Consider the following 26582-nt stretch of genomic DNA (forward strand, 5'->3'; position numbering starts at 1 on the left):
GGAAGAAATAGGGAACATTGCACCAAAAGGTTAAATAACAACCCGCTCACGAGTCCGTTAGCATGTGCAGCAATTATTGAGCTAACACACCAGCCACTAACGGTGAGGGGACCCCATCCTCCACCTCCCTCTCAGCAGTTGCACCATCCCTTGGCAAAAGGTCCTACCCAGGGATGTCAAGGACCTAAGGACCTGATCTGATGCCTGCTGAACGCTGTCGCAGAACAGCTACTGATGGAAATGGGAGAAGGATCTATCGTCAGCAAAGGGGTCCTTGAGGGTTATGGAACTAGCTAAATGCGGGCATGTGGCTTAATGCTCTGGCCTTCTGGCAAAGAGGGCGCAAGTGTCAGAGGGGCGCAGAGCATGTATCTGAATGAAATCTGTGTACTATGATATGACCAGCCAGGGAGTTTGTAGGTGTGGGTTTGGGAGATGGGTTGCTCGGGATGAGAGGATGGAAGGGTGTGGGGGTGAAGGTAGTTTAGAAATAGAGCTGGAGGTGTGGGTGGTAGGTGATGATTGGGGGGGTTCATGGCATCTGGCATCTTGTTGTCATTATCTTACTCATAGTCTGAGGTGGAGTTGAGTGGGGATGAGCGTTTGTGGGGAATGCAGGCGCAATGGGCTGCAGGCTGGCGGGTGATAAAACTGGGAGGATAAGCAGGGAATGATATAGTCTCCTGGATGGTTACTGATACGTCTAATTGTCTCCTCTCCCCCACTTCTGAACCAGCCGAATCCCTCCAAGCACATGGAATTCCTACGAGTAATGATAATGGTGATCTGGTGAATGTGGTTTTGGTAACAAGAAAAATGCCTTCCTGGGAAAGAAAGAGAAACAGCAGCTGCTTTCCCACAGGGGTTGGAGCCAGATCTCCCACCAAAGGGGCAGGAGACTGCCTCAGCACAAAGTGTGGTCTGGCAGCAGGAGGGGAGAGAGTGCTACGTGTTTCTGGTACAGCACTGAGGTTCTCCTGGTGCTCTAGTCCAGTTGGGTGGAGGAGGACATCAGCATTCTCCTGGCCTGCAGATTTCCAGGGGTTTAGAACCCAGCTGGGCCTTAGGACAGGACTCAGGAGAACAATGTGATCAACACAATAAAAAAAAAATCAGACCCTATATTTGTTATTGATTAAAAGAATGTTGGGATTCTGAGAGATGTTGTTCCCCATTTACAAGTCCAAACCTGCATTGATTGGCAGCATGAAACCAGACCAAAATATCAGGCATCCTCCCGACAGGTGCCATGTTCCTCAGCACCTCACAGCAATCCTGCTCCCCACCCCTGCAGCAGTTCCTCTTTCTTTCCCATGGCTGTTATTTCTGGAGGGGGTAGGGAAGGGTGTCTCTGAGAGGTATGGGGCTGGCTCTAGGGAATTCTTTCCAGAATCCTCTTCTGAGCCTCGGTTTTCTTTGATTTTTCTCAAGCGCTGGCTTTGGTTCTAAATCTGGAAATGTGTCAGTGATGTTTTCACTTGTTGGAGAGATTAAAGGGACAGTCAAGATTTAAAACAGCAGACATCATTAAAAATATGGTACTAGAATGTCACGTGGCATGTTTAAAACTGACAGAACTGTAAAAATCCAAGTCACTTTTCCCCAGTGATCCCCTATTTGCTTTACTCCCTGAATTTCACTCCTCCTGGGCAGTGACTTTAGCCTGGTCACTTTCACTTCCTCATTCTTGACACTTTCCCTTGCAAGTCGCCAGGCACTAGCCCAAGGCTGCTGGGTTTGTGGCTTCCCAAACTGCCAGGAAGGCTTTAAAGCTAAACAAAAATGTGTTTCCATTCAGTTAATGGAAACCTTGCTGTTAATAAGGATACCGACATTTACCTCATTTGTAAAGTGCTTTGAAATATACTGATGAAAAGCACTAAGAGCTAGGTATTACTGTATTATTGTAATTTTATTATTAAGTTTTGAAAAACATTTTTCTCACACAATCTAAATTCCAGCACAAATGACTTGACACTGTCCCTTTAAGAGTTTCTCGCTCCCCAAGTTCTTCCTCTTCTACCAGAATAGTGCAAGTGATGTCATGGTGGTGAATCAGTGATGTTGCAGTCACTGCCATAATGATGTCACAAACATGCAGTTATGACCTTGCTGGAACAAAGAGGGGGAACTCTTCTTTAACCAAAGTATCTGCGATAACAGAAAAGAAGCAGGGAAACAACCAGACAATGGAGCCTCATGCGCTAGTGGGATCTTGTTTTTACTTTGATCTGGTGGGATATTCTCTCTTCATTACTTCCAGGGAGTCACAAATGTAAACCAAAGGGGATTTTCCTGGAAAGGAGCCAGTACAGGGAGAAGTGTTGAATAGTTAATATCTTCCCCACACTGCCCCTGGTTCTGAGGAGTTTCCTTTAACTTGTCCTGAAGGTAGTGACCTCACATGGGTTTTGTGAAGTGTGAGCAGTGTTTGTGAACCATAAAGAGAACCTTGAACAAATGGAGCTAGAGGACAGAGTGTTATTATATCATAATAAATCCATGGCCATTCAGAACTTAACAGCATGAGCAAGGAGAGAACTGGGATGCTCCCACTCCAAAAGCATAGAGCCCTAGCACTTCAGCTAGTAAAAGTAAATTAATGGAGATATCCTATCTCCTAGAACTGGAAGGGACCTTGAAAGGTCATCAAGTCCAGCCCCCTGCCTTCACTAGCAGGACCAAGTACTGACTTCGCCCCAGATCCCTAACTGGCCCCCTCAAGGACTGAACTCACAACGCTGGGTTTAGCAGGCCAATGCTCAAACCACTGAGCTATCCCTCCCCTCACAGCTAATGGTGACACTCCATTAGCTGCTAGCACCATAGGGACTATGACCCACAGTGAAATAGGTCTGATTCTGCTGTGCAGAGGGCAGTGACTGCATGCATAGACAGACACACATACACCAATTCGTTACAATATTATCATTGACTGACTTGGTGTCTCATTTCTCCTGTATGCAATGTGCATCAATACAGTTCAATATGTCCTAGACAATGGCTGTGTGTGTGTAACCACTGTTCCCGTGAAACTGAATCTGTGCCATTCGCAGGGGCGGTGCAGTTATTTTCTGGGGGAACTGTTGGGGGTGGCAGGTTCTTGGTGTGCAGTTGCTGCATGTATAGAATCCTTTTGCCACCTGCTGATTCACCATCTTAACAAACTGTCTGATGAGAGCTGACTCCATGCAGCTATTGAGCTGAAAAATCCCTCCCAGCTGCTGGGCTAGAAATGTACAAGTGCTGTCCTGGGTTGGCTGATTTCTCAGAAAAGGGTTGCTTGCTATGAGGGGAAATGTCACTTGGAAGTGGGTCTGATCAGAATCTTGGGTTTTTTCCCTGTCCTTCTTGCTCCCTCTCTTGTGCTTCTCTCTCATTCCCTCTCTTCTTTCTCTCCCCTTCTCTCCATCCTGTGCCCCCTTTATTGCCCTCTCTCTCCTCCTCCCTCTGCCCGGAAGCTTGACGTCACTGTTCTACGGGGAGCAGAGTGAGAAGGAGAAATCACCGTCGGAGACCAGCCCGCCGGATGTCGATAACAAAGATGTGGTGAGTCTCAGTGGGATGTCGGAGGGAAATTTGCTCCATCCTGTGCAAAGAGGAGCTCTCTCTACTACAGGGAGCCTAGGTTTAAAATTAGATTAGGTCACCAGTCTGAAGTTTCCTGTTTAATATGAACCAATGGTGGAGCCAGGAGCCAGGAGCTGCTCTTTATTTTCCTGGGAAGCGGCATTTTTCTTATAGTGAGTGTCAATGCTTGGGAAATCTTCCCCCCCCCCCATTGCTCTAGCACCAGAGGAGCTGTTGTTGGTGTCAGCAGTGGGAGTGCTAGAGTAGACAGCACAATGGTGCTTTTGTCATTGTGTTTTCTAGATCCATTCCCAACAGGGTTAGACCACACGGTGGTAGCAATTCCTGAGTACTGTCTATGTCAGTACTCCCTGTGACGGGTTGGGTCACAGAAACCCCCTGGGGGCTGCCAACTAATGTGCCAAGACTACTTCTGCCCCTGCTTTCCCTGCCAGCTTGGGACTCCAGCATCCTGTCTTGTTGAGCCAGACACACCAGTCTGCTCCAACACAGACCCAGGGTCTGAACCACGTGCCCCGAAGCTGAAGACTTAACTGAAAGCAACTTAAGAAATGTTCCTGTCTTCAACACTCAGATTCCCAACTCCCAATGGGGTTTAAACCCCAAATAAATCCGTTTTACCCTGTATAAAGCTTATACAGGGTAAACTCATAAATTGTTCGCCCTCTATAACACTGATAGAGAGATATGCACAGCTGTTTGCCCCCCCACCCCCGCCCCCAGGTATTAATACATACTCTGGGTTCATTAATAAGTAAAAAGTGATTTTATTAAATACAGAAAGTAGGATTTAAGTGGTTCCAAGTAGTAATAGACAGAACAAAGTGAATTACCAAGTAAAATAAAATAAAACACGCAAGTCTGAGCCTAATACAATAAGAAAACTGAGTACAGATAAAAACCTCACCTTTAGAGGAATTCCAGTAAGCTTCCTTTTACAGACTAGTCTCCTTCTAGTCTGGGTCCAGCAATCACTCACACCCCCTGTAGTTACTGTCCTTTGTTTCAGTTTCTTTCAGGTATCCTTGGGGGTGGAGAGGCTCTCTCTTTAGCCAGCTGAAGACAAAATGGAGGGGTCTCCCAGGGGTTTAAGTAGACTTTCTCTTGTGGGTGGACACCGCCTCCTCTCTCCTATGCAAAGTCCAGCTCCAAGATGGAGTTTTGGAGTCACATGGGCAAGTCACATGTCCATGTATGACTCAGTTTTTACAGACAGCAGCCATTGTTTACATGCTACCCTGAACGTCCTCAGGTAAACTTTTTATGTGGATTGGAGCTTTCCAAGTTTCAGAGTAGCAGTCGTGTTAGTCTGTAACCGCAAAAAGAACAGGAGTACTTGTGGCACCCAAGATTCATTGTCCTTTAAGTGTTTCTTGATTGGGCACTTAATTTGCTCATTCCTTTCTCAAGAAGCTGACCAAATGGTTTATTAAGGCTACTTAGGAATCAAGCAAGTACACAGCCAATATTCATAACTTCAAAAACAACAATGACATATGCATACAAATAGGATGATAGATTCAGTAGATCATAACCTTTACAGAGATATGTTACATGGCATATGTAGCATAACACATATTCCAGTTATGACATATATATACATTAATAAGCATATTTCCATGAAGCCATATGGGGTGCACCGTCACACTCCCTCCATGGAAGATTTCCCTAAATTTCCCAGGGTAGATGCAGCCTGTCTCTCTCTCTCATTCCCTCTCCTCCATCTCTCCATTGCCCTGCTCTCGCTCTCTCAGCATGTTTGTCATACAGAAAAATTTAAGCTCTGGCTAACAAAAAGATGAACCCCTAAAGTGACTTTGGCCATGGCTGTGGTGACATTCCTGGCATCACCTCTTCTCCACAGCAGGTCCTGGCCATTTACCATGAATTCTCCTGTTTCTGGCAGTTTCCCTCTGACTAGTGACCCTGTTCACTTGTCATTGGGAGGGGAGGGGGCATGTACATTTCAGGAGTTGCTGTGTGAAGGACTCTTTCCTCCATGGGGTCAAGTCAAATGAAATCCCATGGGAGTGGCCTGTATCCTGTGGAGGGAGAATTGCCCCAGGGAGGTAAGCTCCTCTCCAGGGCTTGTGCAGTGCTGGGAAGGGGACTGCAGTGCTGTCGAAGGGTCTGTCCTTCAGAGGAGCCCTGAAGCTGAGGACTGCCATGCCAGCTGGTGGAAAGGAAAGCTGCTTGAGTCTGTCCTTGGATTCTGCAGGATTCAAGGCCCCTGTCATCCCGACCTACCGTACTTCTCAAACCCGCTCTCGGATCTCTGCAGTGATGGGGCTTCCCCCTCCTAGCCTCTGCCCTGCCTGCTCTTGCTGTGAAGACAAATTCCCTAATCTCCAGTTTAGACTTTTCCTTCCATCACTTCAGGGCCATCCCTCCTTGTCTTGCCATCTCCTGAGAGCGTTAATAATTCCCTTCATTCACTTGTACTGTCACCCTGACGGCTTCTGTAGGCTGTGATCATGTCCCCCCAGAGTCATCTTTATTCTAGGCAGTGCTATCCAGGTTCATTCATGCCCATGGATTTCCCCCAGAAGGAATGTGGCCTGGTGCATTTATTTGTTGGCTCCTCTCTGCGCTCCTCAAACGTCTTCTCCAGTCCATCTGCTGGCTGCTACCTGGACGCTAAAGGTCCCGTGGCATTTTCAGAAAAACAGAGGTGATCACCTCCGTGTTCTATCCTCGTTGACACTAGTTGTGCTGTCAGAGCTGGTCACTGAGTGCAGAGCAGCAGCTCTATTAGTTTAGCAATAGTTGCCATGCAGCCAGCCCCCAAATGCCCCACTTGGCCACAGTCACGACACTGGTACCTTGGTCCCCAGTTCCCCACAATGTTAAGCACTCTGAGGCCACATTCCATTTCTGGTACCTTGGTTTGCTGTCAACCAGCTGATCCTGTTTATCTTCCCTTCCAGGGATTCTGCTCCTGGCTCATTTCCATCTACCAAATGAAGTAAGTACATGTCCTTTCCTGTCTGCATCGGATGGCAGCTACCTGGCCTCTCTCTGCCTTTCCGTGTATCCAAGACACCACCTGGGTACCACCCATCACCAGTGAATATCCCAGTGCTGCTGTATCTGCTTTGCATCCCTTGATCAGAAAGCACCTCCCCTGGAGGGGGAGGGGAATATGGGCTTTTTGTTCATTACACCCTGCTATCCCTTGTGTGCTGTCCCATCTCCACTCTGCCCTGGTTCTGGTGAGTGCTCCCCTCCCATCTTGAGGGGCATTCAGGAGGCCCACAACATATCTGAAGTTCATAAAAAGTTTGACAGACTTCTCCCCTCCCACCCTCGTTTTTGTGGTGCCCTTGGTTCTGATCAGGTCCAGAAGAGAGAAGGACTGCCCGAAAAGTCTGTTCTCATTTCCAGTGGGGATCAGAAAGGGCTGGAATTCTCCTGAGAGAGACCAGACCCAGGGGATTTCCACCTCCCATTTAGCAGAGTTGGCTAGTTCAGGAAAGCGTCCAGATTTGTTGGTGGTTCACTGGCTGGACTCTCCAAATGCTGGGAGATCACCATTCCTTCTTGTGTCCATGCAGGGATCCAGTCCATGGAATGTCAGGGACAACCTATTGTGTGGGAGTTAGAGATGGGGACGTCCGGTTAGGTGCTTCCAGGGGCTAGTGCAGGATTGTTCCTTTCAGTGTATGTTCCAGGGCTTTGTCCAAGCCCAGGTTAAATGTCCCAAATGATGGGGCTCCCTCCCAGCCCTTCCCTTGGGGACCAGTCTGCAACCCTCTAGATGTCCCAGATGTCCCATTCCACAGGTGCCAAAATGCCATCCTCCAGGGAGAGACTCGGAGCACTCCCCTCCTGAATCCCGTATGTGCTCTCAGGAGGGATGGCCTGAGTTTGAGTCCTACAGTATTTGGGGCTGGTGCTTTCCACTGGAGAGTGGGGGGGTGTGCCCCCTGAGCGGGGAGGGGCGATCTCACATCACCTGCACTAACACACCATCCGCCTCTGTGTCGGTAAGGGATGAGGAGCTCCAGAGCAAGTGTGGAATCGACGCCACCACCTACCTCTCTTTCCAGCGCCACATCCTGGTGCTGGTCATGATCGTCTGTGTGCTCTCTGTGGCCGTCATTCTGCCTGTCAACTTCTCTGGGGACCTCTTGGGTAGGTAATTCTCCAAGCCCACTGGGTGATCCCAGTGGCAGAGCACAGATCCCCACAGCACATGGGTGGGCATCATGCACCAAGCGGGATGGGGGAATAATGATGCTGTCAGTTAGCCGGGAAGATGGAATTCTGAATAAGGTGTGGTGCCTGGAAGATTGGTCCAGTGCAAGGGGTCATGCCTGGGAGATTGGCCTCAAGGGGTGTGGGTTGGTGGCCAGCTGTGGGGTATAGGAAATGGGAGAGACCAGAGCAGCTTTGGGGCTTGCAGGAGGAGGCCAGGAGAAACCCCAGGGAAGCAGCAGAGAGGAAGGAGCCAGGAGGGGACCCAGGCATCTTGTCATAGGGGAGCTGTTTGTAGTCTGGGCCTGAACCTCTTGAGATGCGCGGCGCGCCCATAACCTCCATGCTTCCCCTCTTCTCTTCCAGGAAGCAGTCCAGCTCACTTTGGCCGGACGACCATCACCAACGTCCCAACACAGTACGTTCCCCCCACACCTTGCAGCTGCACTCTCTGCCACTTGTGGGGATGGCTGCCAGGGGCACAGGGTTAGGCCATCAGCAATGTGGGGACTGGCCCCTGGGACCAGGGACAGGGTTTACTTTTACATGGTTCATAAAGATCTGCAAAGACGTGTGAGCACCTGATGGCCAGACGTGGACAGCTGTACAAGAAGAGATGGGAGCCAGCACTCCTACGCCGTGCACTATAGCACCTCCTGCTGGAACTGCCGTAGCTTGGAGCTAGCACCTCCCCAGCCAGCACTCCTACACCATTCAGTACAGCACCTCCTGCTGGGATGGGTTCGGTCAGCTTGAGTTTACAAGTTCTCCTGCCTCATTCCTCCAGCAGCTCAGCTAGTGCTCCTGCAGCATTCCCTCTGGTGTTCCCTATTGGAAGAAACTAGGCCTGCAATAACTGAACTCCCAGCAGCTCGCCCTCCTGCACCCATTCCTTACAGCACCTTGTGCTGGAAGAGGCTGGGACTGCAGTAGCTATGAGCCAGGATGCTATGTGCTTTTGGTTTGCACCGTGATGGGCCGATAGCTTGCTCTCCAGGTGGAGGGGAGGACGGGACTGCAGTGGGTTTGACTGATCTCCAGTAGGGGTGCTGCTTTGTTAAGTTGCAGATCTGTTCCTTTTTCCTGCACAGAGACCGTCTCCTATGGCTGCACAGTATCTTCGCTCTCATCTATTTCATTATCACCATCCTCTGTATGGCTCATCACTCTGTCCAGCTCGAATACAAGGAGGATGAGAAGGTAAGCTGCCCCTAGTCCTCTTCTGCCCCTCCCAACCCAAGGGGAGACCCTGCACAATTTTGCTTGTCCTTTGCCATCTGTGCTTTTGACGGAACCACACTTAGAATACACTAGATCTTTACAAATGGCCTGGAGTTGGGTTAATTGGGAAAGAGAAGGTTGGTTTCTGCCAAATTTCTCCCATTCTCCTTAAAATGAAAGAAACCCTCAGCTTATGCACCATTTCTGCCCCCATCAAGTTGAAACTTGTTTGTGTTGCTATCGAGGGACTGAGCTCAACGCATGTCCAAGCAGTATAAGAGGTGGTAGTGTCTAGTGGTTACAGCAGGGGCCTAGGGGTCAGAGGCTATTCCCAGCACTGGGAGGGTGTGTGCTTGAGTAATTAGAGCCTGGAACTAGAAGTCAGGACTCCTGGTTCTGTTGCCACCTCTTGGAGGGATTGTAGTGAACTGGCTGGGGACTGGGAATCAGGACTCCCGAATCCCAGCGTTGCCACCAATTCACAGGATGATCTTGTACAAGTCTCTGTGCATCAGTTTTCTCCATCTGTGCAATGGAAGAAATGATACTGACCTTCCTTCCAGGGAGAATGTGAGGTGCTGCAGAGCCGGGGGTGTTGTGAATGCAAGACAAAGCATGGTTCTGCTCCCCGATGCCTCTGTCTCAGCTCCTCTTCTCCTCTCCCAGGTCGCACGGACACTGATGGTCACCCGGATTCCCAAGGAGATCACAGACTCCTCCCTTGTCATCAAGCATTTTCAGTGAGTAGAACCGCAGGTAGCTGCTTGATCTGTGCCCATCTCTATGAGCTTCCCTGCCCCTAGTTCTGTTGATTCTTGCTAACTCACTGGAGGGAGATAGGTCGGGATGCCCTTGGTCTGGGTGAGGGGTGAAAACATTAGAGGAACATCAGTGTGGAAAGCAGGTGATGTTGCCGGCAGCCAAAGGTCTCAGGTAATGAAGAAGGTGGTTCTGCCCCCTGCTGGCTGCCATGGCAAAGGCAGGTACAGAAAATGCAGCCATCCTCCCTCTTCTCCATCCAACATTGCCCAGGAAGACTCACCTCCTGGGGTGGTAAGTGCCTGGAGCCAGGAGGTGAGTCTTCAGGAGGAGAGCTGGGATTGCTGGAATTGCCCCTCAGCAATCCCAGCTCTCTCGTCCTTGTGGAGGTGGGGATGAGGAGCCAGTGGGGCTGGGAGAAGCGCGTCTTTTCAGTCTCCTGGGGAGGAGGGTCTCATATATCTGTCTGTGTATGTGCCCCGCAGCGAGGCCTATCCCAGCTGTACTGTCACCAATGTCCAGTTCTGCTTTGATGTTCGCAAGCTGATGAAGCTGGATGGAGAGAGGTGAGTCTGCGCTGGGGCCCTGGGGCCTTGAACTCCTTAGGAGTCCCATGGAGCTATCCCATGGTGCCTGCACATCACCCTCTAATGGGCTCAAGAGTCTGCATGCACACTGCCTCTGCAGGCTCTCCGGAGGCGTCATCCTGCCTGGATCTACTTTACCCTGTAAAAGAACAGTCCTGTAAGCCGGGGGAGCATACCCACATTGTCCACATGGCCTCAGGAGTCCCAGGTGATGGCAGGGGAAAATCTCATACCTTGGCCTCCCTTAGCATTTGTGGCTTCTTTATTTGAGGTTCCTGGTGGCCTTGCCTGTCAGGCAGGCTGTGCCTGGGGTACCTGAGGTCTCTCTAGTGCTAGTGAGCACTGTCCCCTCCTAGTGTTAGCATGGCGCCAGGCTCCCATGCCAGGAGGAGCGTGCCCAGCAGGATGGGCATATCAGGCTTCCCCCTCTGTCCCTGTCCACATTGGTACGTCTGGGGTATTCCTGGCCTGGTGTGCTGTAGGGGGCATGTTATGGAAGACACAGGGAGCATCTGGGTGTATATGGAAAAAAGGCTCCTTTCCAACAAATTAGGGGAGCTCTCTTTTCTGGGAGGCCTCATGAAGTGTCTTCTCTGATCCCATTCCTGGCAGGCGCAAGGCGATGAAGGGACGACTTTACTTCACTACCAAGGCACAGAAAGAGGGGAAAATCATGATCAAAACTCATCCCTGTGCCCGCATCTTCTGCTGCCGCAGCTGCAACTTTGAACAGGTAAGAGATCAGAGGGGTGCGGGGTGGGGCTGGATAACACTCGCCCCCAGCAACCCCCAGGCACCTGATCGGAGATTCTGTTACAGCTTCCGCTCCCCCACTGCTCTGCTTCTGTGACAGCCACTAAATGGTGCTGCTCTCCAGTCTCCTTCCCACCATACATACTGGGGGATGGAGGCTCAGGAGAATGAGCTCCAGCATCTCACACTGGCTGAGATGGGCCAGGGGAACCCTCAGGGCCAGAGGGAGGTTTCCACAGATCAACAAACAGCCCAGAATCAGGCACCCACGCTGGCTCACCGGAACCTGAATTGTGTATGTAGGAAACACTCACCTGCTACTGCCCGCTAGAGGCACAAACTGTCACTTGCAGCTGTTGTTCCAACCCAGACAGCTGTCTCCTTGACACAGATCTTAGTGTTGTTCTTTTGCAAGCAGCGTGTCTGCCTGGAGAGACTGGAATGACGTACAGTCACTCTCACTTTCACACCCACCCCTGGGCACCTCCCCACCACAGCTGACTCACTGCAACTGTGCATCCTGGGTTAGCATTTGTCAGCTGTTGAACACTACTTCTTAATATCTCTTCCTCCAGTACACAAAGGCCACGATTAGTATCAGGGTCCTGTTGTGCTAGGTGCTGTATGTGCCCACAGAAAAACATAGGCTCTCACACTCAAAGGCCCCGATCCTGCAAGTTGCTCCTCACTGGCAGACCCCTGTGTGCACCAGCACAGACCCCGCCCACACAGAGCAGCTCCATTCAGGATGGGGGCCTAAGAAGACAGGGAACACCTGAAGGGTGTTGGGAGAGGGATACAACCGGATAGAGTCAGGTTTAAAATCCATAGGTGCACTTTCACCTGACAGTTACACAGTGTAAGGGCCAGCTCTCCCTCTATGCCCCTTGTGTCATTCACAGGCTGATGTCTCGTAGGCACCCAGCTCCTCTCATTCCCACTGGTAGCTTGCTCCATGACTGCCCCCCAACAGCCAGTCCAGGTGTTGATGTGACAGCCCCCAGATTTCATCCCCAGTGGTCTGCTGGGATGTCAGTCCCCGTCTCTCTGGGAGGAGAGCTCCTTTAAAGGGATCTTTCCTCTCCCCTGCAGGTGGATGCTGAGCAGTACTACGGGGAGCTGGAGGAGAAACTGACCGATGAGTTCAATGCTGAGCGCAACCGCATCTCGCTCAAGCGTCTTGACATAGCCTTCGTCACTTTCCAGGATGAGAGGATGACAGCAGTGTGAGTGCTGGCCTCAGCGAGAGCCGGGCCGAGGCCCTGCTAGCTAGAACGGCCCTCTGGGCAGCTTACACATTACCCCCTCCCCATGGGAAATCAACCTGAAATTCACACAGCTCTGGGGTGTAAATATAAAAATAACAAGCAGCTTTGGCTTCTCTAGCACTTTCCCCTGCTGGGTTTGGGATCAGGAATGGTTAGTCCGTTCCTGCTTCAGAGCCAACAGGGGTACCCATCCCAGCTCTGGGGTGGGATTGTCAGTGGCCCTGGTGTTTTGAGGCTATCAAGGGGCGCTCCGAGTATTTCCATGGTTCCGTGTGGACTCTGATTTTCAGTAAGCTAAACCCAAATGGTGGTTTAGTCTCAGCTGGACTCTGTCCATCATATCAGCAGAGTATGATCTGAGTATGGCAGAGGGCCACAGCCTGTGATTGTGGGAAGAATGTTTAGGGTGGCAGAGATCCTGAACCCCTTCTCCCTCCCACCCGCCTCCCCGGCTCTTCTCATATATGGGAGTAGGAATCTGTCCCATGAGCCAAGGTCTTCTCTTCCTCCTCTCTCCTGTAGGATTTTGAAGGATTACAGCCGCATCCACTGCCGCAGGCACCCACAGCAATCCTCCGTCACCACGGTGGTAAAGTCCCACAGCTGGGGTGTCCGCTATGCCCCCGCCCCCAGTGACATCATCTGGTAAATCCCCACACAGCTGGATGGAGGGGGCACCAGGGCACGAGGTGGATCCAAGGCTTTAATTCTCCCAGACCTTTGGGAGTGCTAAGGGCTGAGAATCTGCCTCTGCAGGCCTTGAGCAGTGACACCAATGCAGCGAGGTTGCAAGTCTCAGCTAGGCCAGGCAAGGGAGGGGAAAATGAAGTCTCCCGGGCTTTCTCTGGCATTGGTGAATCCAGAGCCCATTGCAGGGGGCACAGAGATTCCATTGTGCTGGTTCTCCTGGTCCCTGGCGATGACCCCAGTTCCAGGTGGGACAGTGCAGGGGACAGTTGTGTTGAGATGGGGTGGGATGGGGACTAATAGCAGGAAACCCAAAAGCAGAAGCCCTAGAATAATCAGAAAGGATGGGGTCTATGTGGGGGGGAAGGTATAGGGCAGAGCGAGCATGGGAGCCAGTGGGTCAGGCTGCTGAAGTGGGGAGAGCCCCTTCCCAACCGGGTACCAGGAGGGATACCTCAGCCACCCACACTGTTGTGCCTTTCCCTGTGCTCCACCTGCTGGATACTCTGTTCTCTTGTAGGGAGAATTTATCTGTCCGTGGCACGTCATGGTGGGTGCGATTTGTCCTCCTCAATTTCTGCCTCTTCATCCTCCTCTTCTTCCTCACCACACCTGCCATCATCGTCAACACCATAGACATGTTCAACGTGACGCGGCCGGTGGAGAGCCTCAAGGTAGCCAATTCCTGCGGGGCTCTGCCTGCTGGACTCAGGGACCCACCTAGGGGGTACCCATCTCCGAGCTTGCCTGAGGAGGGGAGGGTGTGGGCTGTCTCTGTGTCCCCCAAGGAGAGCAGGGCATGCCTCTTCTCTGCACTCTCCATGAGTGGGATGGGTGTCTTCTTGGCAGGGAGAAAGGGAGAGCCCACATGGTGGGCAGCCACGTGTCCCTGATGGAGGCATCCTCGGGTCCTGTCTCTCTGTGAGGTTGTGTGTGGTCCCTCCACCCCAGGCAGTGACCCCATACCCTGGGAGGGGCACACACAACTTCACACATAGGGAGCCCATGTGGCAGGGCAGCTTTGTGAGTGTGCCGAAGCAAAGGAGGTGGGGTGGGACCATTACAGACTGCACCAAGTGCTGGTCTGCTCCAGAGCTGCCATTAATCCAGCCCCTTCCTCCGCAGTAACCTGTGAGCTGTAGCTAGGGGCCTGGGTGCTTGCTCTGTCCCAGTAAAGCCTTCTGTCCTCAGCCTCGCCGCCCCTCCAGCGGTGGAGCGAGCCTCCCAGAGGCCGTGCCACCAGCCAGGCAGGGTCCTGAGCTTGTTTCCGGTCTCTCCCCTGCCCAGAATCCCGTCCTCACCCAGTTCTTCCCCACGCTGCTGCTCTGGGCCTTCTCTGTGTTCCTGCCCTTCGTCGTCTACTATTCCGCCTTCTTTGAGTCACACTGGACCAGGTAACTCACGGCCTTTACACTCTGACCTTTCACCCTGGGGCCTGCCTGCCCCCTCGGAGTCACTCGGGATCTGGATTTGAATGAAAACCCCAGTAGGTACCATTTAGTCCATCTGCAGGGGTCAAGGTGGGATTGGTCCCTACAGTCTGTTCCGCAGGGTGTTGTCCAGTCTGGACTGAACAGGCTGCCAGTCCCTCCCTGAGGAGACAGTTCCGTGCCCTGAGAGATCGCTGAATCTGCCCATGTCTGCACTAGCCAGGTTACTGTGCTAGGTGCTCTGCTGTTTGTTCCCGCCTCCGTTGGTCAGCAGTCACCTGGCAGCTGCACACACAAATGCTTCAGTCCACTCCAGTGCTCTCGGCTACGTTCCAAACAGGCACTGAATTTCCAGGACAAGTCAGGCTGAATGGTTCCCGGTGCAGTCGTTCCCATGCCTGTGGGGATGGAGGTACAGGCGCCCACCTTTTAAAAACTGACCTGATACTGGAGGGGTGTCAAAGCTGCCCCACCTGATGAACCTCCTGTAGTCCCCTCTCTTCTCCCTTTATCTATGCCTCTCGCTTTAAACCTGCTCTCGGGCTGCACTAATGTCTCCCCATGGCCTCAACCAGCAATCCAGCTGTGGTTGTCCAGCTGCGTTCCCTCTCTGCTCCCCTCACAATGTCCCACTCAGCAGCACCCCCTGCAGGTGGCCCAAGCCACCCAGTGTCCCCCAGCCATGCTCCTTCCATTGGCATCCCCTGCAAGTGCCACATTTCTCTCCCTGGGCACTAAATGTGTGCCTCCAGTCTCCAGCGCTGAATGTCCTGAGCTGGTCAGCCAACCATGACTCGTGAGGGAGTGGTAAAGCTGGCCATTGCAGCTTGTGAGATACGGTCAGATTTCAAGCTGCAAATACTGTTGTGGGAAGTGGTGAGAATTGGAGAAAGACAGTGGGATTTGGAGGGTGGGGGACTCCCCGGATGGCTTCACCACACCGTGTTCCCCCATTGTGGCCTCTGCATAGTTTAGGGAGAGAATCCCCATCTTCCCCAGTTAGCGCTCTGCTCCAACAGAGCAGTGTCCCCTTGAGGACAGTCTGATTCCCTGGTGCAGAACTGGACCCAAGCCCCAAGCATCTCTCCCTCCAGCTCCTCTTCTGTCTCCAAAATGTATAAAGATCTTTTCCTTTTTCTGTAGGTCGAATGAAAATCAAGTCACGATGCACAAGTGTTACTTCTTTCTGGTGTTCATGGTGATCATCCTGCCCTCACTGGGGCTGACCAGGTACAACCCATGTGCACAGCCCTCCTCATTCACCTGCAGACTGGGAATTATATACATGTCCTTGGAGCTCTTCATCCTGAGGGATCAACCCCAAAGCATTTTGCAGAGACTGTGTGTGCAGGGATCACTTCACCCACCACTGAAATGCAGCCACCTCTGCAGTGGAACACAGCAGCTCTTAGCACTCAGCAATTCTACACACCTACACACACAGAACGTGAAGTGTATTGTATCCATTTGAAACGTAATAGGAAATTAGGGAAGAAGCATGGAATTGCCCATGGCCCAACTGACCAGGATGCCAAGATTAACTCCCTGACTTTTGGGCAATGTGCCATCGTGTCTTTAATAACCATGTGTATTCCAGAGGGCATCCGTGTTACATCTCCTCCGAAAGACTGCCACAGCACAGCATCCCCTGGAGCAGTAACTCTTTAAAGAGGAAAAATATTGTACAGATCAATAGCTGGTTATTTATCATTCTCTGTGGTGTTGCTCCTTGGCCAACGCCAATCGAGAGCTTTAGAGGCTGTGGAGTAGCCCAGTTTGTCTTTGAGAGAGAACTGACCATCTCCCTCTGGGGAATCTCCTGGTCTGATGTATTGATAGTGTGTATCAATGGCTAGAGCAGCACAGCTACTCACAGGCTATCGCACTTGCACAGACTCCTGCTGAGGCCCAAATGTCTGGCCCGTTAGCCAGAAAGCACTCGCTCCTCCCGCTCAGCACATTCATTGTCTGTCACCGTCCTGTCCCCAAACTCTCCCCTGGTGACCCCTCAGCCCAAGGACCCCCAGCTGCACAGCCCCCTCCTTCCTGAGTATGAGCTAGATCAAGTGACCCTGGGTATTAACCCCCCTCTTGTTCAGCTGATTTGCAAAGGAACTCCTTAGCCAGGTGTGTATGTAGCCTTGTTCTCAGGTCTAGCCAAGCTGTGATCAATTCAGGATCCTGGGATGGGGGCAAAGGTGGTTTTAATCACCTTTGGGATGTCCTTATTCTGAAGCAGGCTGGGATCCAGTTTGGTTCCCAGCACAACTTAGAGAAGCCGTGGGCCTGACCTAACTTGCCATCAGCTGCCTGTGGCACCAAGGGGTTGTTCTATCGGCTGGGACTGGTCAGAGCATAGCGACCCTTCAGTCATATCCCTGATGCCAACAGCTTTATGCCACCTAGGGATTCTGGCTGTGCTGGGGCAATTGCCAAGCAGCTAGTGGCCCTTTGCGCAGCTGGAGATGTGCAAAGGGACCAAAGCATCAAGCCAAGAGCACTCTGCGGGAGCAGCAGCCACTCCAGTAAGATTTTGACATGGCTCCATCGTAGGTTTAACCCTTTCTGTGGAGCGTTCCAGGTCTTGTAACCAGATCCTTCAGTAATTGCCACCTTTGACAGAACAGTGTTTTCCAGCATTTGCACCATGTGGACCAGCTGTTCCTTCCCAGACCAGCCTTGATTATTATCATTATTGTTGTTATTCACACAATGTCAAAACAAAACAGGCTGGGCACATTCCACACCGAGGTCAGGCCCTGTGCCAAAGGGAAGTCCAGAGATGGGTGCGGGAAAGGTGTGCTGCAAGACTTTTTCCTGCTCTCTGCATGTGCGTGGAAGAGAGCGAAAGACTCTTGCCTATTTGCCCATAATATTCTCTCTTGTCTGTATAACACATGTCTAACCAGCTTCTGTTCTCCCTTCTCTCATCCAGTTTAGATCTTTTCTTCCACTGGCTCTTTGACATTCACTTCTTGGATGAGGCAAATATCAAGTTCCAGTGAGTACTGGCAGGCCCTGAACGTGTGTGGAGCCGTGTTTGTGTGGGGATGTGTGTACACGTGTAGATTAGGGGGAGCTGCATGCACAGCTGGGTCCCAAAACAAACACTACAACCAAAAAACACCGACAGTGCAAAATGCAATTCCTCTGTCCCTAGTTTTGGCCCCCATTTCTGAGTGATCCCCTGAGCAGAAGGGGCTGCAAGCTCATGGACCCAGCAATCCTGCAGCTGTCACCCCCTGTGCTGCTGGGCAGCAGCTTGGAAGGATTCGGGCATGAGTCCTGCAGCCTCCAGCCTGGCACAGCTCTTCTCTGGCCATCTGCTTGGGGCACGTCTCATTCTCTTCCCTCCTTGTTGTTTCTGGGGGCAGGTGCGTTTTCCTCCCTGATAACGGCGCTTTTTTTGTCAACTACGTCATCACGTCCAGCCTGATTGGGACAGCCATGGAGCTGCTGCGCATCCCCAGCCTCATCGTCTATGCAACCCGCCTCTGCTTCGCCAAGTCTGAGCCAGAGCGGCTCCACATCAAGCGGGTATGTGGCTCCGCTCCCTGCACCCCCGCACCCACACATTGCCCATCTGCCACATCCCGCCTGGGAACTCAGACCCGCAGATCCTGTCTCCACTGTCCTGGCCAGAAACTCAACTTCTTGTACTCAGGAGGTGGGGCTCTGGTCGCAGTGCCTCTGGGGACAGGGCCGTGGTCTAGGGCTGCTCCAGGAGGTGGGACTCTGATTAGGGTGACCAGGTGTCCGGTTTTCGACCGGAACACCCAGTCGTAAAGGGACCCTGGTGGCTCCAGTCAGCACCGTCGACCGGGCCGTTAAAAGTCCGTGTGGCGGTGCTGCACCACTAAGACAGGCTAGTCCCTACCTGTCCTGGCTCCACGCTGTGCCCCGGAAGGAGTCAATAGGTCCGTCTCCTAGGCGGGGAGGGCCACAGGGCTCTGCGCACTGCCCCTGCCCCAAGCACCGGCTCCATACTCCCATTGGCTGGGAACTGCGACCAATGGGAGCTGTGGGGGCAGCGCCTGTGGGCAAGAGCAGCACGCAGAGCCGCCTGCCACACCTCCGGCTAGGACCTGCTGGCCGCTTCCAGGGCGCAGCGCAGTGCCAGGACAGACAGGAAGCCTGCCTTAGTCACTCTGCTGAGCTGCTGCCAGAGGTAAGCCCATGCCCCAACCCCCTGCCCCAGCCCTGAGCCTCTCCAAACCCGGAGCCGCCTCCTGCACCCCAAGCCCCTCATCCCCAGCCCCACCCCAGAGCCTGCACCCCCAGACAGAGCCCTCAACCCCTTGCACCCCAACCCCCTGCCCCAGCCCAGAGCCCCCTCCCACACCCTGAACCCCTCTGCCCCATCCCCCAGCCTGGAGCCCCCTCCTGCACCCCAAATCCCTCATCCATGGCTCCACCCCAGAGCTCACACCCCCAGCTAGAACCCTCACCCCCTCCCACACCCCGACACCATGCCCCAGTCCGGAGCCCCCTCCCACACTCTGTATCCCTCATTTCTGGCCCCACCCCAGAGCCTGCACCCCCAGACAGAGCTCCAATCCCCTGCCCCAACCCAGCGAAAGTGAGTGAGGGGGGAGAGAGTGAGCCACCAAGGGAGGGGGAATGTAGTGAGCGGGGGAGCAGGGCCTTGGGGAAGGAGGCGGGGCTAAGGCGTTCGGTTTTGTGCGATTTGAAAGTTGGCAACCCTCGCTCTGGTCCCAGTGCCTCTGGGGACAGGCTCGTGGCTGGAGGCTGCTGCAGGAGGCTTGGCTTTAGTTCCAGTCCCTCTATGGCTGCCAGGGGTAAACTGTGCAGAGATAGCAATCAGTGTAGGTCTGGGAAGGCAGCAGGGCAAGGGAGTACATCGTGTCACTCAGTAGTGACCCCACTGACTGTGTGAAGAGCAGCAGCGCCCGGCTCTGAAGGAGAATCCCTTCCATGGTCAGCAGGTGATGGCTGCGCCATGTTGTCTGGGTGGCTTATAAAGGAAGAAGGGAAGCATAAAGGACTGGGAGTTGCTGCCAGGCCCTGGAAGAGGTGCTGGGGAGCATGGGGCCGGGGGTAAGGCAATGGGCTGAGAGATTTGGGGTCAGTTCCTGGCTCTGCCACAGACTCCCTAAGTGAACTGGGACAAGGCCTGTCATCTCTCGGTGCCACAGTTCCCCATCTGTGGTGTGGGGGCAATACGTCCTTTCTCTGCCTTCCATCTGTCCATGTAGGGTACGAGCTCCCTGGGAGAGGAACTGTCTTCACTATGCGTATGTATAGTGCCTAGTGCGAGGGGCCCCGATCTCACCTGAGGCCTCCAGCTAGTGCTGTAACACCCACGATAGCACTAGGCTGGAGGCAGCAGGGTAACTGTGCTGTTGGTTGTGCCTCAGAGCCAAGCCTATGAGTTCCAGTTCGGGCTGGAGTACGCCTGGACCTGCTGCATCTTTGCTGTCGTCATGACCTACAGCATCACCTGCCCCATCATCGTCCCCTTTGGTGAGTGGCTGTGCCAGTCCTGTGAGCTTCCAGCCCGGCCCTCAGCTTCTCTCACCATCTCCTCTGGGCCTGGCCCCGGGGCTGGAAGCAGCCTCGCCCACACCCATGTTCCCAGGAGAGTCTGTTTGCTCCCTTGGGAGGTGAGATGATCATTAGAAGGCAGCTCTGTCTGGTCTCACTGGCCTCCTGCTGAAACACCCCCCCCCCCCGCCACACACACACACACACACTGTCTTGCAGTGACTGGAGAACCAGCCCTGGTACAGAGAAGTGAGCAGGGATCAGCTGCCAAATCCCCAATCACCACTGGCATCAATTCCAGGGACTGTTCTCCTTGACCCAGCCCCTCATCCCTTCTCCGAGCCGTGGTGCTCTCGCCTCACCTCCCTTTGTCCAACAGTGGCACCTGTCCTGACCCTCTTTCATCCTCCTGGCCCAGGTTTGCTCTACATGCTGCTGAAGCACATGGTCGATCGCTACAACATTTACTACGTGTACATCCCCACCAAGCTGAACCAGCGCATCCACTCGGCGGCCGTCAGCCAGGTGGTGGTGGCACCCATCCTCTGCATGTTTTGGCTGCTCTTCTTCTCTGTCCTGCGTCTAGGTAGGGTGGACTCAGGGCAGGGACTCCTCCGGCCTAGACCTTATCTGCATCAGAGCTCACTTCTCCAGGGGACAAGCATCCAGCTAGTGACCATTACCTTCTCATCAGGAACAGGAGGAGGGGGAATGGGGCAGACAGGGAGAAAAGAAATGGGGTAAGGGTAATGTTGGTGAGAGCTCAACTGTACTCACCGTGTGGGGGGAGGGCTCAGCCAGATGGGGGGAGATCATGGCTGGTACTTGTGGGGGGTATTCAGCCAGATGGGGGGAGATTTCGGCTGGTACTTAGGGGGGCCTCAGCCAGAGGTGGCAGAGATTTTGGCTGGCACTCAGAAGCTCTTGTGGCTGGTAGGAAGTGAAGCTGGTGGACTCTGATGCAGACTCCCATGCTGGCTGGCTGTTTTTCTCTGCTCTAGGTCCCATCCGTCCCATCACCCTCTTTACCTTCGTGGTTCTTCTATCCTGCGTCCTCTTCTCTTTCTTTGGCCTGTGTCTGAAGAAGCTGCAGCCAAGGAAGCCCTCCAGCTACCAGGTGAGAGAGGGAAGCAGCTGCTTTGGTCCCAGGACCTGATTCATCGTCTCTTTGTCCTATGTCTTGCCTCTCAGGGGCCAATATGCACTGAGGTGCCTGAGGATTTAGTTGCATCTGGAGCATCTCCCCTCTGCCCATTCACCATCACCAGCTTTGGGTGTGTCTGTGCTGCAGTTGCAGTGGCCCAGCTGAAAGTGGCCCTTCTTGTCTCCAGATCATAGGCTCTGGGCCCCACCCTCCTCCCCTGTCAGCGCTCACACCATGGGCAGCACTAGGAGATGCTGCGTTGTAAGAGGTGCCAGCGCTTTGAGCTCCATTCTGCCACTAAGTGCAAGTTAGAGCTCACTGCACTTCCCAGCAAACCCCAGTCTCCTGGCAAGCAGCCCCCTGTAATCCAGGCTGTGAGAGCTCAGAGCCGAGGGGCAGCTGCAGCGTCCCCCAGCTGCTGGTGTCCAGCCCATCTCTGTGAGCTGTAAAACGAGCTGTGGGTCTATCTCTGGGCAGGTATCGCTGATGGGCGTGGTCAGCTCAGTTAATCCTAGCTCTCAGTGGCTGCAGACATGATCCCTCCCTCTCCAACCCCATGGGCTCAAAGGGCTGTAGGAGGGTGTATTCCTGGGGTTTGCCCCACCACTTTGGGGAGCTGATCCCTCCCTCCTTCCCTCACTGCTTTGTATTCTCCCGCCATCTGCCTGCAGATGTCCGAGCAGTCAGAAGGGGCCTTCAATGACACGGAAAGAAGCAGCATCTCCTCAACCCCTAACTCAAATGTGAGTATATCCACTCCCCCGCCCGCCGCCCACCCCCTCCCTGGCCTCACTCACCAGACGCCTCGTTTCGGGAGTCAGCTTCATGCAGCGTCAAAACACTCTGATGCAACGAACCACTAATCCCTGAGACCAGGAGCACTGCACTGAGACTCCCACAGCGACCCAGACGTGCCTCTACCCCGGCATGGCCACTCATCTCCTGGTGCGCAGCTCTTGTGAATGGAGGGTAATACACTCACACGCCCCAGCCTCATTGGCCAATCAAATCCCGCCTTTCGTCCAGCCTGGATTCTGAGTGGGACCGGGGTTTCTTTCTGATCCTCGCCTCTAGCCCATTGTCTGCTTTGTGCCCCAGATGTTCGTGGCCACGGTGCTGCAGGAGCCGGAGCTGAGCCTGACGCCGGCTGCCTCCCCAGCTCACCAGTCCTACGGCACAATGGGCAACCGGTTGGAGCCGGTGGAGAACAGCGAGGAGGGTGGCCTGCAGAGCTTTGAGACGGAGCTGGAGACTGTGGAGGGTGAATTCAGAACCGGGCCCGTGCTGGAGGACCAGGTCCATTACCACTGAGCGGCCGCCCACAGCGGCAACACCAGCTGGACAGAAACACCGACATCAAGTATTGAGAACGGGGGGGAACTCCATCTTGTAGGCCCCTAGCTTCCTGAGCTGCCATGTCGACCCTGCCGCCAGCTCTCAGGCTCTGGCGAGGGTCCAGTGCCGCTAACAGGACCAGATGCAATACTGCTGAAGAGCAGCGGCTTTTCTGGCCTGCGAGAGCCCAAGCCCCAGTGCTGGGGTGGTGGCCTCCTGCTCATGCACACAGATAATACTGGGGTCTAGGGTGCAGTGGTGGAGACAGAACTGAACCGAGGGAGAGACCCCAGGAGGCCTCCTGCTTCCATCCTGTGCTCCAGCTCTGAGCAGCTGAAGCCGATTGCTAGTGCATCTCATGCTCAGTAGCCTGCCTGCCATCTCCTGGCTTTCCCTTCTCCTGGAGTCAGAGTCAGCCACAGACCTCAGGCACCCCTCTTTGCTTTCCCTACCCTTCCCTCTGGTTCAGCATCCCTTTGGGAAGGAGGGGTGCAGGAGAGTGGGTGGCCCCATTGCGCCAGGGCAGACGTAGCTGTGAACCTTTTTTATCAACGTATTTTGGGAGATTGGGGGGTGGGCACGGGATTGTTCTCCTGCTGCCAAGGGAAAATGCCCAGAGAGCACCAATGAATGTGTCCAATGCAGAAGCAAAGGCCTGCAGCTCCTTGGTTGCCACAGGCACCAACCAGACTCAAGTGCAGCTGCCAAACCCGTAGCTTTGTGGTGCGCTCACTCGCTGCCCCAAGGAGCAGGGCAGGGGAGTTGCCCTTCAGCTGGGCCCCGGCGCCAGGCCTGGGTGTCGTCTGTTCCTTCCCCCCATGTCTGCTTGTGGCTGTGTGTGTGTGTGTGTGACTGCTGAATGCTGTCTTTGGGGCTCCTTGCCTTGGTTCAGTGTCAGAGGTGGGGCCCGTCACCTGGCTCCCCATAGCACAGGGTAAGGGAGAAAGAGAGAGGGTGGGCGCCAGGGGGAACGTGCTGAGGCCAGGATGGAAAAACAAGCAGCAAAAGGAGAGTTGTGTGCCCTGAAGCATTAACTCTTTGTACAGCAGCATGTTCCAGACTGCCGGCTCTTTGGGCATGACCCCCAGAGATGCATGTAGGCTCCAAGGGCTTAATTAAGGAGGCAGCTGGGAGTGGGGGGGGGGGGGCTCAATACGTGCAGGGGGCTCTATAGGTGCAGGGGCTTATGCATGTGATTGAACGAGCTCCTTTGGGGAACCCTCCTAGGAAATCTCTGCCCCCATCACCTGGATTTGAGAACACGGCGCAGCCTCCCGCTGGAAATTCCCAAGATGGCTAACGAAAGCTTGTTGTCACTTTGCTGCTGGATGGTCACTCCCCCCTTTTCCCCCCAGCAGCTGCTGCTGCTGCTGAATGACCTGCACTGGGCAAAGAGCTAGGGGAAGGCAAGTCAGTGCCAGACTAGTGCCACTGGTAGAGGACTTTTATACTGCCCAGTCTCACCACCCCTCAGAAATGCAGCCACCTCGGGCATGGGCTGCTGCAACTGTTTAACAGGTACCCAGCAACACTGCACCAGTGCTAATGCCAGCATCCAAAGCATGGTTCTGTCCAATTGCAGCATCTTATAATCCAGGGTCAGTGACTTCTTATGCCCCCTCGCCTCCACCCCAAGCTCATGCTGTTCCCCCAGTGAGACCGGCATCACGCCTTCTGCCATGCATGGAGGAGCCACCTGCCCAAGGCTGAGAGACACAAAGCATGCTCAAAATGTTTGGAGACTTGTTGGCATGGCAGGCTGCAAGCAAGGTGGGGTGTTAGCTGTAGGACCCCACGCCACTTGGCAGGTTGTTGTCACCTTCAAGATCCACCTGTGCAGAGAGTCATAAGCCCATTTGAAGTTGCAGGATGTTCAGCTAGGGGCTCAGTTCAGCTGCAGTTTGTGCCTCAGGGAGGGGTCAGCTAGTGCTTACTCTTGAGGGAATTCTGCACCAAAAAAATAAACATTTTGCGCACAATAAAATTTTGCAAAATTCTGCAAATTTTATCTGTCAATAATAAATGTGGCAGCGCCAGCATGGCAGTGGGGCGGACAGGCACTCACCCTGCAACACCGCCCCCCCTCCCGAACCCTATCCCTATGACATGGATCAGTGGTGAGGCTGCTCCAGACCCTCAAGGGCCAGGCCTGCCCCAGAAACACCCTGGGGCTCTGGGGCCCTCTTCCCCAACCCCTGGCACACAAGGTGTGGGCAGGCACGCTCAGCCCAGCAGGTGCCTAGTGTGGGGGGATCCACATGTGGATTGAGAGGGTTCTGTATGGGGGCAGTATGGGTGCAGGTGGCTCAGCGAGGGATCCGGATGCATGGGGTGGGGTGGAATCTCGATGCACAGGGGCTTGTTTTGGGGCAGAGGGTTCCAAGTGCAGGGGCAATGGGATGCTGCAGGGGAAGGGCCAGGTGCTGTGAGCTCATCAGCGTGGGCTAGGTACAAGGGGCGGGGGCTTGTCAGGGTGGGGGTTTCAGTGGGTGTGGGTGTGGTGGTCTGGCTGCAGGGGTGGGGGGGTGGATGGAGGGGTGTTGCAACAGGGTGCAAGGAGGCTCCAGATGCAGGGGGTGAGGCTCGGCAGGCTGAGAGTTCAGGTGTGGGCGGCTTGTTTGGGCAGGTAAGGCTTGCAAGGAGGGGCAGATGCACAGGGGTTAGGCAGGCACCAAGTACAGTGACACCCCCCCCCCAGTGGCTGAGGAGTGATGGGAGTTGGAAGTCAGGGGGGGGGGGCGCAGAGCATCCTGCAGCCAGGGTAGGTTTCTGGGGGTGGGTCTGACCCAGCCTGGGACTAGCAGCTGACCCGGCGGCACTGCTGTGGTGTACGGGCATGCAATGACTTATGGTTTCCCTTTGCTTCCCTGTCAAAAAGTCATTTTTCTGCAGGGAAGCAAAAAAAAAAAATTGCCTGGGGACATGAATTCTGCACACACACACTGGCACAGAATTCCCCCAGGAGTATATGAGCACCAAGCCTGGTAGCTACATAGCTGACCATTCACTGAGCTGTGCAGCTGCAGGCTGAATTCAGCCCTGCCAACAACTTGCTCCAAGTTGCGGGCGGGAGGGAGGCAGGCATGCAAGCTGCCCTCTGAACACATTACAGAGTCCTGTCTGTCACCACAGCCAACAAATAAAACCGTGACTTAAAAACAAAGGGTGAGGGAATTAAAAAATATATTGGCTCCCCTGCTGCTGTCAAAGCAGCCATGATGCCACAACCCTCTTGCAGAAACTGGGCTCTGGGCCCATGGGCAGGGCAGTTACCACTCCCCATTCCCAGAGCTGGTCTGGCTGTGGGGATGATGCTGGTGCACAAATGAGGATCCAAGCAAAAGGGAGCGGGCCTGGTCCCCTTAGTGTGGTTAGAAAGGCCGGGGTGGTGGTGGGGGGGAAGGCGGTGAAAGGGGCACAGCTCTGTCCCCAGGTGACAGGACACAGGCAGGAGTGGGAGCATTTACTGCTCAGCATCTAAAAAATGTTCTCCAGTGAGCACAAGGTGAGTATAGTAAGCCAGGCAGCCTGTCTGCACCCCTGAGGGTGGTGGGTGGTTGAAGGGGGCGGGGGGGCTCAGCTCCTTAGGGCCGGGCTTCAGCCTCCCACGCACCCCTCCTGTGTCACATTAGCCCTCAGTCATGCCCACGGGTGCCAGAGGGAGCGTGCTGATGGGTGGTATGGGACATTGGCAATGAAAAGTCATAGTAGCACTGAGGCCAGGGACAGCAGCTCCCAAGAATGGGACTTGGGATGGCAAATTTGGAAGGGGGGAGTGGGGGGGAATGAGCTCCAAAAGCAGAGATGCTGATGCAATGGATGACCCTCCCATTGTCTGTGTGCACATGGCCACATCACAAACCCCTCCTGGACTCAGTGCCTGGAGCACTGTTGGTATCTCATAGCCCATGATAACCCCCACCCCTAGCAGCCATTCAGCCAAACACTCATCTGTCCCTTTGCATATACACCCCCATCCATTCCCCACCTCATACAGCCCCATATATACAGTGGTGTCTGCACAGCTCCACCCACCTCACCCCAGCCAGCTACTCCCTGGCCATCACCACCACCCCCATCCAACTGAGCCCCTGTCTACACTCAC

General features: G+C 54.0%; 1 protein-coding gene across 9 annotated transcripts in view; it reads left to right on the forward strand.

Annotated features, from left to right (window-relative positions):
* Window positions 1-24480, forward strand: part of TMEM63C (transmembrane protein 63C) — a 67902-nt gene extending 43422 nt beyond the window's left edge. For 6 of the 9 annotated variants that reach the window (XM_065593403.1, XM_065593405.1, XM_065593406.1 and 3 more), the window contains exons 5-25: window positions 737-769; window positions 3462-3549; window positions 6519-6556; window positions 7583-7725; window positions 8155-8206; window positions 8880-8988; window positions 9676-9749; window positions 10254-10334; window positions 10968-11088; window positions 12201-12334; window positions 12899-13021; window positions 13584-13737; window positions 14351-14457; window positions 15637-15723; window positions 17429-17494; window positions 17868-18030; window positions 19872-19977; window positions 20417-20584; window positions 21000-21115; window positions 21814-21885; window positions 22241-22587. In XM_065593403.1, coding sequence (XP_065449475.1) covers window positions 737-769; window positions 3462-3549; window positions 6519-6556; window positions 7583-7725; window positions 8155-8206; window positions 8880-8988; window positions 9676-9749; window positions 10254-10334; window positions 10968-11088; window positions 12201-12334; window positions 12899-13021; window positions 13584-13737; window positions 14351-14457; window positions 15637-15723; window positions 17429-17494; window positions 17868-18030; window positions 19872-19977; window positions 20417-20584; window positions 21000-21115; window positions 21814-21885; window positions 22241-22453 — 2248 coding nt within the window. In that variant the 3' untranslated portion in view covers window positions 22454-22587. Of the gene's footprint in view, window positions 1-736; window positions 770-3461; window positions 3550-6518; window positions 6557-7582; window positions 7726-8154; window positions 8207-8879; window positions 8989-9675; window positions 9750-10253; window positions 10335-10967; window positions 11089-12200; window positions 12335-12898; window positions 13022-13583; window positions 13738-14350; window positions 14458-15636; window positions 15724-17428; window positions 17495-17867; window positions 18031-19871; window positions 19978-20416; window positions 20585-20999; window positions 21116-21813; window positions 21886-22240 lie in introns of all 9 variants that reach the window. The other 3 variants (XM_065593407.1, XM_065593404.1, XM_005301640.5) reach the window with 3 other exon arrangements.
* The last annotated feature ends 2102 nt before the right edge of the window (window positions 24481-26582 follow it).

This window comes from Chrysemys picta, chromosome 4 (assembly GCF_011386835.1).
Source record: "Chrysemys picta bellii isolate R12L10 chromosome 4, ASM1138683v2, whole genome shotgun sequence".
In the NCBI taxonomy this organism is placed as follows: domain Eukaryota; kingdom Metazoa; phylum Chordata; order Testudines; family Emydidae; genus Chrysemys; species Chrysemys picta.